At 40.1% G+C, this 18,311-nt stretch overlaps 1 protein-coding gene across 19 annotated transcripts in view; it reads left to right on the forward strand.

The window, feature by feature from the left end:
- HMBOX1 (homeobox containing 1) overlaps positions 1 to 18,311 on the forward strand; it is a 123,194-nt gene that overhangs the window by 89,399 nt on the left and 15,484 nt on the right. For 8 of the 19 annotated variants that reach the window (XM_037390812.1, XM_037390811.1, XM_037390816.1 and 5 more), the window contains 4 exons: positions 11,733 to 11,815; positions 14,093 to 14,188; positions 15,923 to 16,017; positions 16,220 to 16,351. In XM_037390812.1, coding sequence (XP_037246709.1) covers positions 11,733 to 11,815; positions 14,093 to 14,188; positions 15,923 to 16,017; positions 16,220 to 16,351 — 406 coding nt within the window. Of the gene's footprint in view, positions 1 to 11,732; positions 11,816 to 14,092; positions 14,189 to 15,922; positions 16,018 to 16,219; positions 16,352 to 17,007; positions 17,089 to 18,311 lie in introns of all 19 variants that reach the window. The other 11 variants (XM_037390827.1, XM_037390821.1, XM_037390826.1 and 8 more) reach the window with 11 other exon arrangements.

An 18,311-nucleotide genomic window follows, 5' to 3' on the forward strand; every position in this document is an offset into this window, starting at 1 on the left:
AAACTGCTCCCTGGGCAGTGACAAGCACAGGTGACCATAAAGCTATGATGATTCCACCTCGTTCTTTTTCAGCTTGCTTAAAGTCCTGAGAAAACTGCCAAGGAGGGTCGTTCCAGGTCCAAGTTCAGCTGAAAAGAATAGTCCATTGCTCACAGTGAGATGTACCTGACCTGTATGTAATATTATCCATGGAATAAACCCACTTAAGTGAATTACAAAATTTAACTTCTTGAGTGGTCTGGAAAGTTTGGAAGGAATTAGTAATCAAGTTGGCATCTTGTCACCTCTTGCTTTGATGCAGCCAGCTGTCAGCATGGAGTATACGTGAGCACCAGCCAGCTCAAAGCACCATTGGATTTGCCCATTTCTGGTTTCTAGAAGTATGCAAAGTGTTCCTGCTGACGCTCACTGCAGCTAGTCTCTGAACAGAGTCCAAACCTACCTCAGTGAAAGGAAATTCTCTGCCATCTAGTAACAGATGTGAGGTCTTTTATACAAGTAATAAACAGAGTAATTACGAGGAGAAGTGAGGGAGGAAAATTCCTAAGTAAAACTCTTAAGTATGTTGCATCATGTATTTATGGGCTCTTGGTCAGACTGCAAAGCGCTTTAAACAGACTAAAAAGAATGCTTTATCAGAGAACCATATGGACTTTAACCACAAAGTCACTACCACATCCTAGATTCTTTTTTATCCTTTTTTTTTTTCTTTTTGTAAGTCCAGTGTAGCACAATTGACCTTTTTTTGTTTGATTTTCCTTTGGAACATACTTAAGTTTTAATTTTTTTGAATACTGTGCTGTTTGTGAGGAACTCTTTCAACAGAACAGAAGATGTGGACCTGTTCCAAAGAGCTTTTTTAATATGATTTCCTTATAAAGAAAAAAGAATGAGGAAAACTGGATGCATAAATACAAAACCTACAGACAAATTCATCCAATTTGTTGCTCACTATCTACATAAGCTGTCGCGCTTTGAGTTTCTAAATGCCCTTTGATTTTTCTCTTAACCACAGGAGCATTGGACTGGGACTTCCAGTTTCATGTCCAGCTTCTCTTGTTTCAGATAACCTCTATTACAGCCTTCTCAGAAACAGATTAAATTCTCTATCTTAGAAGCAAGTATAGCCAAGGGTACAAGAGCCAGTTGGGAGAAGGCTACCCAGCAGGCTCTTTTTGTTTCAGCAGTTAGATATCTAAACTCCTGAGACTGTCTGTGACCCATCATTCTTGGATCAATATTATTATTTAACTAAAATAATTCTTTGCCTCCACCTCTTGTCTCCAGTGCTGGTCTCCTTCGTGTATTTATGGTAAACCATAGCCTCACTTGTGCCTTGAGGTTTGCTTAGCTAAAACATGCTGTATGTCTTTGTAAGATAGGTTTTCAGTTCCTCTTCATCCTCTGATTGCTTTTTGAGATGGTCAGGTTTCAATTCATCTTTCTTGAATGCGAGAGACCAGGATTGTACATAGTCCAGGTGAGGTCTCATACGAGTATTTTAATGCTTTTCTTTCTGGACTGGAAATAGCTGGCAACCTCAGCTGTATCAGGCTTTGCCTTTTGGGTGGCTTTGTTGCATTGTGTCTTTTGCTCATAGTGACTTAACAGAAAACAATCTTTCCAGCTAGTGATCTTCCTGTGTAGATGAGGAGTTGTTCCCAAAGTGTATGAGCATGCATACTGCACTGTTAGATTTCCTTTTATTTCTTGCCCCTAGGATTGTCTGTTGCTTTCTGTGGTACTCCAGTTCACTGGATTCACATGGCTTCTGACTTTGTCATCAGCAGATGTCATTACCATGTTCAGACTTCATGTCAAGATCATGAAGTGTTTTCATTCTTAAGATAATCCAAAGGTGATACTCGAAGACTATCACTGACAGCCATCTTCCAAGCTATTATTTTACATATCCAGCCAAGTTCTTAGTTACATGTTTCCTTTCTACCCTGTCTCATAATCATACTAATCTTTGTCTTTTCCAAAATTATGAATAATTTCCCATTTATAACTGTATCAAATGCTTTACTGAATTCCAAAAATGCTAAGAATAATTTATTTTTCTAGACATAGGACATATAGTCAACAACTCCTCAGTTGTCTTTAGAGCATTACTACCAGTAATTTTTAAGTCATGCCTCCCAAAGAGACTGTCCCCAGGGAACTTGGCTATTCTGAGCTAGAGTGGCAATGACACTGAAGAGGAAGCTCATGGCAAAAAACATGGCTCATGGTAGCACAGATCTCAGAGTAAGGAGCTGTGGATTGATTTTGCAGGTCAGTGGCTGGTTTCTTGTGTCTGTATCTCTTAACTTTGTTCTTCTACCTGCACATTCTTCTAATAATATTAAAGAATAAGATTAAAGAACACAATTTTGGAATACTTCCAAGGGGTTATAGCAAATGATATGGTTGTAGAAGACAGTCTTGAAATAGAAAGCATGATGGGTGTTTTTTAGTGAAGTAATACTTTTGAGTCCTTGGAGCTTATTATTTCCAAGGTAACTATTCACAATCCTACAGGCAAAAAAAAACATATAAAAAGTTGGATAATAAACTCAGCTATTTCCTTTCCCCATGGATGGTGAATGGTCATTGAATAATCCGTAGCAAATAAATAAAAAGATTTTGCTGCTGCCAGATTTGAGAAGTAGTACTCTTTAGAGATCCACAAAGCTACCTCATTGCTTAAAACTTCCCGTAAACCTTCTTCTTTGTTATGATGTCTACTGAGAACCTCATGAAGTTGGTCTTGGCACCATAGTAGCTTAATCAACTAGCATGCTGGCCTGTGTCGATTCATTATTCTTGTTCCCATTTGCTTATATCCATCTGTTGCATTGTGTTTAGATTGCAAGGCAGAGAATAGATTCATATTTAAAAAACCCAAACCAAACACTTTTTCTGCCTTGTGTCTGTGCAGCACTTAATAGCTCTGGTCCAGATCTTGGAGGTGCAAGGCATTATGAAAAATACATGTAATGAGCCCAAAATCAGAAGCTTTTATCTTGAGCCTCTTGACTTTAGGTGCTGGATATCCTGCAAGGATTGGCCTTAGGTTATCTTTTGAATTGTGTTAGGATCCTTTTGTTAATTAATTTTTTATTTTCTGAAAATGCAGCAGCAATGGTAGCTGTCTACATGCAGCTGAGCTGAGTCTGGTCCAATATAGGAAACTGAAAATAAAAACTTGCAGATCTCTTGGGGGAGATGCTAGTGATTATGTTGGAAGTTGCCAGCTCATACTAAGCTTTATCACAAATCTCATGATTGGCGTTTTTCTTCTCGTGGAGGCTTAGGACAAAGTGAGACTTCAAGCTTCGTAGCCAGAAGGACTGTAGAATTTTGAAAAACATGACCTTACTGAGGCTAAACTAGTAACGACTTCAGGGACCTTGCTGCTTACACTTGGCATTCTGTGCATACATTTTTTGTGGTCCGTTGCTGAACCTCCCATTAAAGCACAGTTTTGAGGCAAGGGTAGGCTATTCTAGAAATAGCTTACTTTAGATGAGCCATAAACTGAGTTCTGCCTCTGATGAGTTTAATATTTTCTTCAGGAGAGCAGAGAATGATGTTTTGGATTGAGTAATGTAAAAATCCAAGTTGCGCATTTTTCTGTTTATTTGTGTTGCCGTATAAAGTCTTGGAACCCTCTGTTGTCTTGCAAGTAGTATCTCTAATAACCATTGTTGATCACGGTACACGTCATTGGAAAGGTGGGTTACCAAGCAGCAAAACAGCCCTTAGGAGTGGGTGGGCTCTTACTGAAATGCCAGGGCTGATTTCTGCAGGGTCTCATCACTTCTTGGGGATGTTTCAGCCATGGACTGACCCTGCCGTAGCTTTCCTTGCCTTGTGAGAACTAGATAAAATCCCAAGGATGTAACTTGAATAACTTCCCCTGTACAAAGTTAAAAAAAGTAGATATGTTTGTTTTACAGTTGTCCTCATAAAGATCTTGTTTATCAATTGGTTTAGTCCAGAGGACTTAATGCACATAAATATCCCTGTAGGGTGTAGATCTCAATTTCAATATTGCAAGTAAATAGAGGAGGACAGGCGATACTATTATTCATGCTTAGGTGCCTTGTTAGGAAGAGTTTTGAAGGTGCTGTATGCTCACATCAAGCGGTTGCTGAAATATTACAGAACAGTTTTCATTTTACCGTGTCTTCCCGAGTTAGTTACTTGCTGGGTTCAAAAAAATTTCCATCTCTTTTTCCCCTTTTATTTTGTGAACAATTTAGTTAACTGTGTTGGTTTGGGAGTCTGTGATACCATTAAGTTTAAGGATAGTCATAACATTTTAGCCATTGTCTGCTGTCAAGTGTCTTCAAGGTGCCTTAAGCAGAAAGTACCTATGTGTTTAAAATTGCTAAAATCTCCAAATCTTTCTACTCAGAAGAGAGCTGTTGTGTAATTTCAGAAATACTCTTATCACCAAATCCAATTACAAGGAAGAGTAAATCGCCACCTCCGATGTCTTAACTATTCTTCTTTTAATTGTTAATTATCTCGACAGTAGGGTGCTATAGATTAGGAGGCATAGATTATCTTTTGCAAGTATGAGGCTTTCAGAGCTATTATCAATTAATTCTGTTTTTAAACAAATTTTAGGATAATATTAATAGCTTGATAGGATTGTGGTGCTTGAGACCGCTGTCAAAATACTGAGAAAATTATTTTTTAAAAATTAGAAACTTGATGATGTTACAAGTAGCTTTGAAGGTCATACAGTTTTACGCACTCCAGTGCTAGGTGTATTTTTGGCATTTTAATCTACATTGCAGAGTAGATTCCTGCTAAGAAACATCAGTAAAATGACTGTTTCAGAGTTTAGACACTGATTTGTAAAACCAAAATAGAGAGTCAGCTCTGTTGCACAAGTTTTTTTGTTACTGTGTACTGAAATGACTATGGAATTGATGTACACACACACACACTGACATGTGAAGTAATTATAATTTATATATGTTTGGTGCTCTTGAATGATCTAGTCCTATTGAGATCTCTCCTCCAGGTTTGTACTTCCCATGAAATGAAACATCTTTTATAGTGAGAGTCTTAAAAACTGTTCTCTCCTTAGCCAGAGAGTATGACGGTACCGTGGGGTTGGAAGCTTAAGCTGAAAATGAAATGCAGATTTTTAAAGAATGAGGATTTTTACAGTTTGGTTCCAAAGCTTATTTAAAGTTATGGTAGATTCTGCGTTGGATAAAATCTCATATTTTTTATGTTGGAACTGGTTATCCCTCTAGGTCGAAAAGAAGATCTGGGCTTAATGCCAGAATAGCTGAGAAACCTCTGGTCAGTGCTGTAGAGGAGGTCAAGCTGGAGTCCTGCTGTGGTTTCTGCAGTCCTTTAAATCCATAGACCTACGACAGCCATTAGCTAAATGATAGTGCTATGGGGAAAACAGTAGAGACCTGTAGCACTCGCGTTCATCAGTATTTTTTCTGGGTTTGGTTTTTTTTTTTTCTTAATTTGTTTTTTCCTTTGCCTGGGTGGAAGGTCTAGTTGAGCTGATGCTGCAGCAATGACTAGATTCACGTTCATCTCCTTGCACCTGGAGAGCTGCAGTTCTCATCCCTGGCTGGTCTCAAGTCTGGAAGTGGCTTGCCAGCTGTCTCCTGTAGAACCGAGCTGGTGGTTGTGTTCTGCAGTCCTGGGGGAAAGAGAAGATGGTGTCTTCAGTGTAATTCTCAGTTCCATCGGAGTTTTATCTGTGGAGGGGATATCTTTGAGCTTTAGTGTGGCTGTATAAAATAGAAATGACTTTATATTGTGGGGTGAACTGTTTAGTTGACATGCATGCCGTTATTATAGAATCTGTAGAAATATCAGTAGATAAAATGGATGGTGTCATCTGTTGACCTCACTGAAAATGGCATTAGTGATATTCTTGGCCAGTATTTACTGGGAAATAAACTAGTCATTACACTTTCCGATGAGATTATGCTTTGAATGTCACTTTTCTGACAGTCTGTCTCATGCCACGCAAGAGATAAGATCTCGGGCATAGATGACAGACTAACTTCAGAAATATTTCCATTGATTTGACAGCCTGAATAATAGTTCTGTTAAAAGCCACAAAGACTGAAACAGTGACCTCTTGCTACTGAGTGATACTACGTTGATAAACATACTAATGAGAGATAAAGTAGGTAACTATATTCGAGTGTTTTATGTAACTTGTCAGTGGAAAGCAGAGGTACCGTTTGAAGGGAAACTAGATAGGGAGCTGAAATTACAGGCAGTCTTATCAAAGACAAAAGAGCAGCTTGCACTCTTGTGTATTTTGAGACACCAGAGGGTTTGGCAGGGAGCTCAGTCCCTGGTGGCAGCAAGATCTTCTGTTCATCAATGGTTCAGATGGGAGCTGGGGAAAATGGGCAGTTCTTTTTTTTTCCGTGTGTCCCTGGGCCAGTCGCCGAGCCCATTGCTCAGGCGTTGCTTTAGCATCAGTTGAAGAGGATATGTGTGTGAGCTGCCATTGAAGGAACCGGTCCCAGCTGCATGTTAGAGCAGTCTCCTGCCCGCCTCCCTTGGCTGCGCAACCGCTGCACTTGGCACGTGTGGAAAGCTGGACCAGAGCAGCAGTTGGGCAGAAAACCTTCCTCCAAAAAGGGGTTGAAGGAGAGGACAGGACCATTCCTTTCAGTCTATGCTTAAATTGGGTTAAGCTGGACTGCAGCCTGAGTCTAGGGGAAGATGATTTTTGGTGGAGGAGTCCGTGTCCCCACAGGAGTGCTGGGGTGTTTCACTCACAGGTGCTTCCCACCTCGGCGGAAGCTGCAACCCAGAGATGCAAACATAAAGTTAAGTGAGGGAGTGAACTTGCAGCACTTCTGCTCTTCTTCAATAAATATCCATCTGCGTATTCTTACCTCCCATTAATTGCAAGGTACATTATCCTCCTTTCTGCGAGATTGCCTTGGTGCACACATACCTGAATTACCTCACCCCGAGTGTGTGTAATTCTGCTGCAATGGCTGACCCGCTGTGAATTGTTACCCTGCAACGTGTTTGAGCCTCTCTACTTTGAATCAATTCCACACCTTGAAGCTTGAACCATTATGTCATGCTGTAAAAACTAAGCCTTTCCCCAAGCCGGAGTCTTTTGAGCAGTTCTGTGTTTTCATCTGTTTGTTTCTGACATCCAGCCCCATGAAGAAGCACTGAACTGGGCTGTCCTGCTGCTGCTCCCTTGCTTGGGTTGTTTCTAACACTTCCCTGGCAGCTGCAAAGCTGATACGAAGCAGCAAAACTTCCACTGTGGATTGTCAGGAACACTACTGAGGCAGTGCTTAATGCACCTGATATCTTAGCCTGGATAACAGATGCCGTACATCTGAGCAAAAAAAGATTGGCAGCTATTGCAGGAATTCAGATAGGGGCACCTTGGTAAAGGGGGTGGGGGGGATAATGCGTTTACTTCCATTACAGAGCCTGGGGCTGAGATGGATTCTCTCTCTGTCATTGTCCTAAGCACATTATCCCTGAAAGAAAGAGGGTTTCTCTGAATCTGCAATTTTTCTAGGCTTCAGTGTTATTGAAATGAAACCGCTTCAAGGATATCTACATTCTTTACCATCATATGGATTCTCATCTCATGTAAATTATTTGGCCACTTTTCATTTTAATCCTCCACTGTCATTTTCTACAAAAGAGATCATTTGGTTTCTTCGTTGAAGGTATTCAGCTGACAGCTGCCCTTTGTCTAGAAAGCAGTGTGCCTTTGCAGGATTTACTTGTGCCTGCTCTTTTTCTTCCCTTTTTTGGGGTGTTTTTTTTCTTTTTCCTTTTAAGTTCATATGGCTTCATATTTTTCATCTGTAGTTTTCAGGAACTTTTCAGATTGTGAACAAGCTGTGGTTTGTAGCTTTGAAGAAGAATTCAGACATCCTGCATTCTTTCCCAGTCCGTTGGCAAGGGTTTACCTGGCTGATACGAAACAGAACTAGAGTCAGATTAATTAATTTCTCGCTTGCAAGAAGAACTGTCGTCAAAAAGTTCACTCGTGTAGAAGTTTCACAACTTCTACATGAACAAACCAAAACAGCCAACGATGAAGACTTGAATTTTTTTCCACGGCTTCCCTATCTTGAAAAATCCGTCGTTCTCACCTGTTTTCCAGGAATGTTGGGAGGCTTTAAATGTTGTGCTTTGTGTCATGGTATATCACCCACAAGTCCCATTAAGACTTTGAAAGAAGTGATGGGAACGTAATCCGGTGTGTTGGTAGAGTGTATATATGGAGAATTTGGAGGCTGAGGGTTAAAATCAGCTTTTATGGTTGTTTGTATGTTTTTGGTTACCTGTAGCTGTGAGACCTTTTCCTTGAAGACTGAAAACTATTGAGTATGATCTCTTCTCTGGTAAAACCAGCTTGCACGCTGTCAAAGGTTAAAAGCACAACACAATGATGGAGTAGAATATTATCAGGAGAGGCTGAGAAGATACAGTTTTGGGGAGCACAAGGTGAGGGTTGGACAAGTTTATAGGCAGCTGGAATGTGTGGGGGAAGGAGGAGGCACGTCATTCACGTGGATAAGGAATAAGCCAGCAGGTGTAAGGAGAGGCAGGTTCTAAAATTACTGGGCCAACTACAAAAAACAAAGTTAATGACTCCAGTATTGCCCTGCGAGCTTCTCTTTGGTATCTGCTTAGTTTTGTGATCTCGATGAAATTGTCTTATTTACCAGATCGACCTGAAAACTTACCAATTTTTTGGTATTTTTTCATAAAACAGGGTTTCAGGATGAAAAGAACTTCAGATTTTCAAGTGGGAATCACTTTTCTTGTAGAAAGTTTTAGACATTTATATTAAAGATAAGAAATTACTGTTAGAATTTAAAGAAAATGTTTCAGAGTGATGAAAAATACGTTTTGATCCAATCAAATAAAAATGCTCATAAATTATTCAGTTATAAAATGTGTTAAGAAAAGAATTACTGTTTCAGCAGTGAGTTTTTTCTGAATCACAAAAATGGTTGGACTACACAAAGAAAACTTCGTTTCCAAAAGGGGTGTCTCATTCATTGTCCACTTCTGAAAGTTCGCTCCGTCACAGGGAGATTTCCTGTTATCCCAGACAATTGTAAACTTGAGCCGAAGTTCTGTTATTATTAGAAAAGGCCAGCTTTTTTTGTTGGAGCCAGCAAAAGCGTATGGCAGTCAGTGGCTTGCTAAAAGCACAGTGTTTAGTTACGTGCCAAGAAGAGGATCACTAGTGGCTCTTGTGTTGTCTTTTCTGCATTAATTGGCATCTCAGTTTCTTGCATCAACATAAGAATGGGCAGTTCAAGTATATACTGTTTCTTAATTTTCATCTTTTGTCACTTCCTCCATAAAGTTAGGCGTTGTCTAATAATATCATTTTAACTGATATTGTGTGATACCAGGGTTTCAGTTCTTGTTTTAGTACATCACTGTATAGATCCATCAGATTTTCTAATTTTGTGGGCATTCTTTCTTGGCATTTGGTCTTGACTTTTGACAAGTATCTATCTATAAACAAAACAATTACTGTTGAGCAAAGGGAGTCCATAAAGTAGCTGTTAAAGCTACTAAAATTTGCTCAGTTGAGTTTTGTACACATAATGATGACCTGGATTCCTGACGAGGCCTCCAGATCATACAATATATTCATGTAAATAATAGTACAATGGTTTTCAGCTGTGGTGTCTTGATGTTCCTTTGTCTCATGGCATTTAAAAGAGGGAATAGTTCTTGGCTCTGGGCAGAGTGCAGTGCTCTACTTTGTAGGTGGGAGAGCTGGAACACTGTCAGGAGGCAGCTGGTCTAGGATCCTGACCTTCTGCTTCCAGCACTAACTACTAGGAAAGGCATTTTCTGGTTTGTTTTCCAAGTTACCTGTTTTCTAAAAAACAATTTTGTACAGAACACAGCCCCTTTGAATAGAAAATTGCAAGTTAAGATAGACACACATATCGCTTCAAAGGCTGTAAGAACAGAAAGGATGATATATCTGGAAGAGAAAAAAATATACTTAAAAAGATTCCATACCCAGAGACTAGATGTACTACTGGGAGGAGGGGAAAAAAAAATAAGAAAATCTCTTGCTGATAATTTGGGGAGCGTTCCGCTGGTGGCAGTGCCAGAATTAATAATGCTACACACCTGAAGCTTCCCATAAAAAGTAAGTGTAACCTGGTATCCTCCTCTTCAGATCTAATGACAAAGTCTCAACTGTTTTTTTCAGAGTAGGATCAAGCATAATGGGAATTGCAGTTGTGGCCAGTCTCTCCAGATATACTTTGTAAGAGCAACTCGGAGGTCCAGGGAAGAAGTAGTGGATGTTTACATGTAAATGTGATTGCCTCCAAAGCCCAAATCGGTAGTACAGGTGTAATCTGCCCTTCATTTAGTGAAGATGGAGCTATTTCTGTGGTGTCATTTGCTCTCTAAGCTAGCAAATCAAGTGGAAGTACACTAACAGTGCAACTGGCTGTGCTAATGTGTGATCTCTCTTAGTCAATGAGTAGCAACTTTGCAATGGGGGGCTCCATTTGTGGGCACAGCCGCAACTGTAAGTAACGCTGTGAACAATGGGATGAAGAAGTAGAACAGAATCCAGGTTTCCATGGAAGTCAGCTGGGGCTGATCCACTGCAGGAGAAAAATGACCATGGAAAATAATAATTGCTTAAATATGCCTAAATCTCCTACTACCAAATGATCTTCATTTAAAGGAAATATCTTATTTTCAAATACAGAGCAGCTGTCCAACAGCTGAACCTGCTGCTGATCAAAGTTGATCAAAGAATTCTTAGGATTATGTGTTACAGACAATCTACAGAAGAAAATGTCGTAGTCTCTGCTTATGGCATGCTTATCAGAGTCCATTGAAGTAAACAGGACTTTTTGTTGTTTTTAATGCAAATCTGATAAGCTCTGTAGAATGTAAATCAGTTCATTAAAATTTGTAAAGCACTTAAATGAAGTAAAAGAGAAAACAGCTTAACTTTTATAGAATGTTTACTGCATATAAAGTACAATAAAATCACGATTATTCAGGAAAAAAATACTGTTAAAATATGCTATACTCAATATGTTCTGGGAAAGATCTAAATTTTTAAAATTGTGATTAAAAAAGAATAGTCTGACTCTAGGAATCTCACTGTATTACTGTGTCATTTTGTCTGTACAATCTTCGTACTGTATCTGTCTAAAGCACATGGTATTTGTGCGTAGTAAACAAGTACGTATATATGTGTGTATATGTAACACAAGGATCAAAATAAATGTTGAACAGCTCCTTCGTTTGTAGGATGCTGCCTAAGCTGGGGGGGGAGGAATTAAATGATAATAAACCAAGGCAGAGGCATGGCCTGTGATGTCCTCTGACGTGATGCTTCACTTGACAGTCTTAACTCTGATATTCATGGCACTGCCTACTTTGTTGTATCTCCTATTCTGAATGCCGAGGTGGCACAGCAAATGCTGAGATAATATTCATTTATCTAAAGCATTTGGGAAGTTTTATCCACTCTACATGGATATGAGTGTATGCTGGTATTACCTTATGCATATACAGGTTTACATAAAATTTACTGTGTCTGTGTTACCTCTGTAAGAGCAATGCATATAGTAGCCGTTGACACCTTCTAGTGAAGCTGCTCTGGAGCCTTCAAGCTCTGGTTTCTGAAAAAAAAAAACCACCAAACCTTTTCTTTTTCTTTTTTTTTTCCCTACCCCTCCTTGCAGTTACTTCAATGAGAATCAATATCCAGACGAGGCAAAGAGAGAAGAAATTGCAAACGCCTGTAATGCAGTTATACAAAAGCCAGGTGAGGAGCTGATCATGATGTCCTTTCCAAAGGCAGCTGCAATTAGATTTCAACATCTCCTGCTAAATTCAGCAAATACTATTTTATGGCTATTACTAACAAATCTAGTGCTCTCAACTAGTAGTGGGTTTCTTCATGGGCATTCTATAACTTGTGTTGTTCAGAGCTGCCGTACATGGATGAACGTGACGGTCAATGCAATTTTCAAACCTAAATGCCAGTGTCTGCAACTTAAATTCCCACCACTTGAGATACAAAGTACAAGTTGTGCATCTGAATATTTCATTTATACAGCTTTGTAAATGGCATTCCTAAGAAAATAAACGTGTCTGAAAGGTTTTCATTCTTTACATTTAGTTATTTTAAAGTATTTATACAAGCACTCGATAGTGATCTGAAAATTTCATTACTCTCCATGAAAGTGGTTTTGCACTGGTTCCTTTTTACAGATTGGAAATCTTGGGTTCACAGACTAAGACCTGCTGGAGATCATGCAGCAGGTCTTTGGAGGAGTAAGGAGCACAGCTTTCCCATCTCTCAATTTTCTTTACAGCTTCTGGACAGGAGTCTTGTATTAGAATCTTTGTACTAATGGAGGACCTTGTGTTTGGGTCAACAAGTTGCATTTGCCCTGTTCCTGGAGAAGTTGTGCTTGGGAGAGGAACATGAATATTCAGTGTAATATTAGCGGATGCACCTGCCTTTGCTTAATTTTCTAACCAAACATTTACATAGCTTTCGGAACTTGTATATTCAGATTCTAGATATATTTTGATTTTTTTTTTAATGTAGCCAGAATGAAAAATAATGCAAAAGATATCTAAGGCATTACTACTGAACACTGGGAGAGTCACAGGATAGCCCAGAGTCACAGAACAGTTCGGGCTGGAAGTGACCTCTGGAGATCATCTGGTCAGGCAGGACCAGCTTAGTTTTAGATTGCTCAAGTCTTCACCTTGTTCAGTTTTTAATATTTCCAAACCCAGAGGGTTTCCCATCTTTGGGCCCCTATTCCACAACATTGAGCACTCTTACGGCAAAATAAGTTTCCCTAATACCTAGTCAAAATTTCCCTTGCTGCAACTTATGTGTGTTTCCTCTTGTATTTTCGTTGTGGAAGCAGAGTGATCTATTGGGTAGAGCACTGAAGAGATTTTATTAGGATTTTATTCCAGGCTGTGCTGCTGGTTGGTTGAGCAACTTGAACCAACTCCTTGAACACTGTGCTCAGAATTGGTAAAATGTTCTGAGTGGTACTGATGCAAAGCATTAGGAATCAGCATAGCTAGCTATTTCCAGATTTTTCTTTCTTTCACTTCTCTCATCTCTCCTTACTTAAGTTTGCAGATTGCTGCAATTACATTAATGTTTTGTATGCTGAATAAATAAACTTCCTGAATCAGGGGAGTTCTCATCCCCATGCAGGCTGCAGAGGACTCAGGATGCAGCTACACAGAGTATTTTGTGTAGGGTCAAGGCCAACTGAAGAGGTTTCTGTGAAGTCCTTGCAATGCTGAATCCCTCCAGTCTTCCCTCTTTTATGCTGGTGATCAGAAAAAGGCATTGTTTCCTTTAGCAGGCGGGCGGTTGTTGGGATTTTGTTTTGCTGGTTTAAGTGTAAAACTGCAGTGATCTGGTTTCCAACATCCACCCCATTCTCCCAGAAGATCACAAGTGTCCTGGCACAAGCAGGAGGGTGCAATTAGTGCTAGGGAGGGGGCATGATAGCAGCTGGAAAAGGAAAGCAGATTAGAGGAGATGACATAAAATTTCTTCATTCATTTTGCTGCTGAAGAAAACACGTCATTGAACTGTATCCTCACGGCACAGAGTAAGAGAACTAGCCCAAGGGGATGAGATTTGTGGCAGGGCTGTGAATTGAATTTGAGTTTTTTGAATCTCAGTTTTGTGCTTGAACTAGAAAAGCAGCCCTCTCTTCTCTCACGGCTCTGGATTTAGTTGATTGAAGCTGCAAAGAAATTCCTGTGTTTCAGAATAAAAAAAAAAAAAAAACACAAAAAAACCCAAAAAACAGAAGAAAGGCTACATTGTTTTTAGAGAGATATTTGGCATTTATTAACCATGGCAGCTGGGCACAGTACTTTGATTCATGTAAAATTCCCTTTCTTCTCGGTTATAACTTTTCAGTGCTGCCTGTATTTCAGGGGTTTATCACATATAAGTGTCTCTTGCCTACCTCTGGAAACCCAGTGAGTAACAATGCTGTATTATTTTTTTTTATGTTGTCCCCCCCACTCCCCCCCGGTACTTTCATAGGAAAAAAGTTATCGGATTTGGAGCGAGTTACCTCCCTTAAAGTGTACAATTGGTTTGCCAACAGAAGAAAGGAAATCAAGAGAAGAGCCAATATCGGTAATGTATCAGAGAGCCCGTTCTCAAGGTTTAGTATGTAGACTTGCTCAGGAGAGATGGAAATGATGTAAGTTCATATTAATGAAAATACTGGAGGTTCTGACATTCTTAGCAGAAATGTGGAGGAATTAATAAAATTAGTCTCCTGCTGTTCCAGATTTTTTCTAAAATACGGGTAGGAATTTAATTTGTAGAATTCCATTATCGATGCAGGAAAAAATGATGTGCTTACAAAGTTTTACTGGAAGATCAGCTTTAAAAACCGAAGTGAGAATTTTTTTGGCAGAAGGAGCATTATATTTCCCTATGCTCAGGCTCCTTTGGGTATCCAAAATAAAATCTGAAATAAAACTTCAAAATATCTGCATTGGCAATAAGGGAAATTGAGACGATGGCAAGTTCGCACCCTTAGTGTGCTGTTTAAATGAAAAGTGACTGTTGTGAAGAGCTTTTATCTGGTTGTAAGTTTCCCCGTGCCTGTGTTCCACTGAAATGTGCTTCTTCGTTCAGCCAGAACCTGGGGGTGTCTTTCTTACTGCCATCCCTGAGACCCCACAGGGATCTAAAGAGTCCAAATCAGGTGTTTTACATCTCAGATACAGCCACGCGGACCCAAGGTTCTGCTTATTCTGGTTACACCTGTGCTCCTTATTGCTTTCCAAGGGATTGTGCAGTGACAAGTGGCTGGAACAAAGTAGTAACTCTTCTTGATGCTCAGGATGAAACAAAAGTCATTTCAGAGTTAGCCCTGCAGGTTCTTTGCGTGAGTAGCTGATTATAAGGAAATTAGAAGTAACTCTGAACTTGTAAGGAGCAGACCTGCTAATGCAAATAAGCAATGTAAGACATTCTAATGAGAGTAAACTTGCATTAGTGGCCAGGGTTCAACGAACTTCTGCAGTGCATGTGAAGTTTCATGCACTTACTTAGGCACTATGCAGAATTATATTTGCGATATTTAGACCAACAGAGGTTCATACCTGCCTATTGCCAGGATTTTTGCAAAGGTCAAATGTTATGCTGTTGTGCTATCTGCTGCTCTTGTGGGGGTTTTTTTGGTTTTGGTTTTTTGTTTTTGTTGGTTTGTTTTTGGTTTTTTTTTGTGAATAAGAAAGATTTCTTTTTACATCATTTAACGTGTTACTGAAATTTAACCTATTGTAAATTCTAACAAGGAAATCTGTCTGCTGAAGGGGTGGGGGGAACAAAGCAGAGTCTGTCCAAGGTGGGTGGAGCCATAGCTGTATCTGTATTGTCTGGGGAGGAGGGCTGGAAAGAGATTTAAAAGAACTAAAAGGGACCTTTAGATGCATGGATCCTACTGGAAGATGAAGATACGTGTGTTTTTAAATCCCTTAAGTGCTTTAAAAAATTTCTCCATCTATTTTCAGACACTCCCTGCCCCCCTCAAGTCCTGCCAGTCCAAAGTATGTGGGAAGATCTACAGGGAATGCCTTTGCCACTCCAGTGCATTAGAAATTAAGCTAATTTCTAATAGGACTGGCTGGAAAACAAGGATTCTTACTCGCAAACAAGTCTGTTAGTTGGCAGGGAAGGATTTCAGGCAAACCAGTATCTGTACATGTGCTACCTTCCCAAATACTGGAGAGTGAAGAGGAAGAGGCTAAGAACTAACTGTTCTTCCAGTTATTCTAACTTCTTGAAAACAAAGTAGTTACTTTTAATTACTTTAATGCATCAGATAAATTAGGGATCCATTTGCTTTTTTCGAAGAAGCAGCAATCCTGGAGAGCCATGGAATAGATGTACAGAGTCCGGGAGGTCATTCCAACAGCGACGACGTTGATGGCAATGACTACTCGGAGCAGGTAAGCACCGTGGCTGAGCTGCGTGGCCCAAAAGGGAGAGTTCACGCGACACGTGAAGAGGCCTCTTGCAAATCAGATGTCTCTTGTTTTTGTGTTGCTTTTATGTAATTGTAAAATGGGGAAAGCAGAAGAGCACAGCTCCCCTGTTTGAATGTGTTGAGCAACCAGTATTCACCCACATGGATTTATTGTTATACAACAGGACACTTGGCAAGTACGCAATGGGGAGGAGGAGGGAAGATGTTCAGAGGGAGGCAGAGAAGCAGAGAAGGTAGAAGAAGACAGGAGGATCTGCTCCAAACAAGCAAGTTACACCATTCACGCCACACGCAATGTATGAAAAATGTTAGGAGAGTGTTAACTCACCCAGTGCACCATGCATAACTTACACTCTCCTTACCCCTGGCTCCGTCTTAGTTACCCACCCTTAAGAAAGGATGTACAGGTCTTTTAACAGTTGCTCCTATATGTCAGGCACCAACATGCTTCCCTGCAAAACTAGGCATGTGTGTTCCTCTTGCACCTATTATTTCTTTCTGTAAGAAATGTCTCTGTTACAGCCTGTGCTGCAGCTACTGTGAGTTGCTTGTCTGGCATCCAGACAAGTACAGCAGTAAGCCCCTGCCCAGTGCACTTTATAATTCCTTTTGTCAACCTTGCCCAGCAAGATACTGAGCGCCCTCCAATAAGGTGCTGAGCTCCCTCTCTTTGCTGTGGGAGTACCTTTCAGGAGCGTCTCAGGATTGGTCCCTAAGACACTGACAGACAAAGGGTGAAGGGTGGGGGGAAAGGATTTGGTAAATAAAGTTTGACACTTATTTGGCCCTGTACCTGTTCCATATTGTTCTGCAACGATGTGCCACTATTTGGATTGTTTACATATTATCTGTCTTTTTTTTTTTTTCTTTTTGCATTTTAACTCTTGCCTATTCTCTATTTTTCTTGGTTATTTTTAACCCTTGACAGCAACTTCTTTTTTAAATTCTCTAGCAAAAGAATACCCCTTCCCGCACTCTGAGCCCTCACCTACCCTAAAGTTGGTGACCCTTCCTTCACACACCTTCCTGACAGGTATTGCATCCCCTTCCCAATTTTCCTTCAGATGTCAGTGTTGGCCAAACCCCCCAGGGCTGTGTGTGCTTTGGCACCAGTGGACTTGAACAGTTATTTGATAGGAGCTGTGTTCTGTGCTGCACCCAACAGCTGGGGTGGGCAGACCGCTTTTAATTGACTCATTTGGGAGAAGTAGGTAGGTGTCCCTCTGGAAAGGCTGCTGCTGGAGTGTAATAACAACTGAGTGGCCTGGAGTGAGTCCCCAGCATACTTGGCTGTGGCCCAGTATGACAGATAGCTGGCAGAGGCATGCCCAGCCGCTCTGCTTCTGATGGGTATTAAGGCCGTTTTTATAGATCATCACCAGCAGATTTGGTGGAACCAACTTTGCTAGCTCTACTTGATGTGAGGCTGCTCTGTGACTGTTACAAAATATTTTGAAACTGCTGCCGAGCACAAATAATTCCTTGTCAGTCAGATACAGGACCTGAATACTGAGATGAAGTGTTACTTAGACTCCCAAACTATGGGGTTTTTCTGTGTTATCCAAAATACTTTGAAAAGAGAAATAAATTGGTTATTACCATTTAGAGATCTTTGTTTGGAGTCCTGAAAAATGGCATTTCTCAGTAATCTAGCTGGGCTGCTCTATACAGTGTAATTAGGCATTAGCAGTGAAGCAGATTAAGTGGCAGGGTACCCTGATGACCATTTAACATCCCTTAGCTGTTAGAACCATAAATTCTGTTTTCCACAGCGACACTTAAACTCTAGTAAACTTTAAAACACACAGTTCATCCAAATACTAATGAAGTGCCTAAAACTCATGAAGTCAGGAATTTGTGTTTCTTACCATGGTAAAGATTACTGAGAGGCCCTTAGAGCGTGTGCACATCACAGTATTTGTCTGACATGTGTTGTAAATGAATGCATTCCTTTAAATAACCTCAGGATTCTACCAAATCCTGGCTTTTCTGTCCCCCTCAACATTTGCTACCTCTCATCTTAATTTAAAAATGCATAATAGCCATTTTAAATTTCACGTGTTCATCACTGAAAGGCTGTTGGAAGACTGATAAATGTTTATCGTTTCCTTTCTGTAAACCCCAATAAACAGAAAAAATTGCGAGATCATGGGGTGGTAAATTATTAGTACCCCTTTTTAAAGAGGGGAAAACACTATGATTTTGCCCAGAGTCCCAGAAGAATTCATTTGACATCTAGAATTAGAGTTTGGATAT

The sequence above is a fragment of the Falco rusticolus genome, chromosome 6, assembly GCF_015220075.1.
Source record: "Falco rusticolus isolate bFalRus1 chromosome 6, bFalRus1.pri, whole genome shotgun sequence".
In the NCBI taxonomy this organism is placed as follows: Eukaryota; Metazoa; Chordata; class Aves; order Falconiformes; family Falconidae; genus Falco; species Falco rusticolus.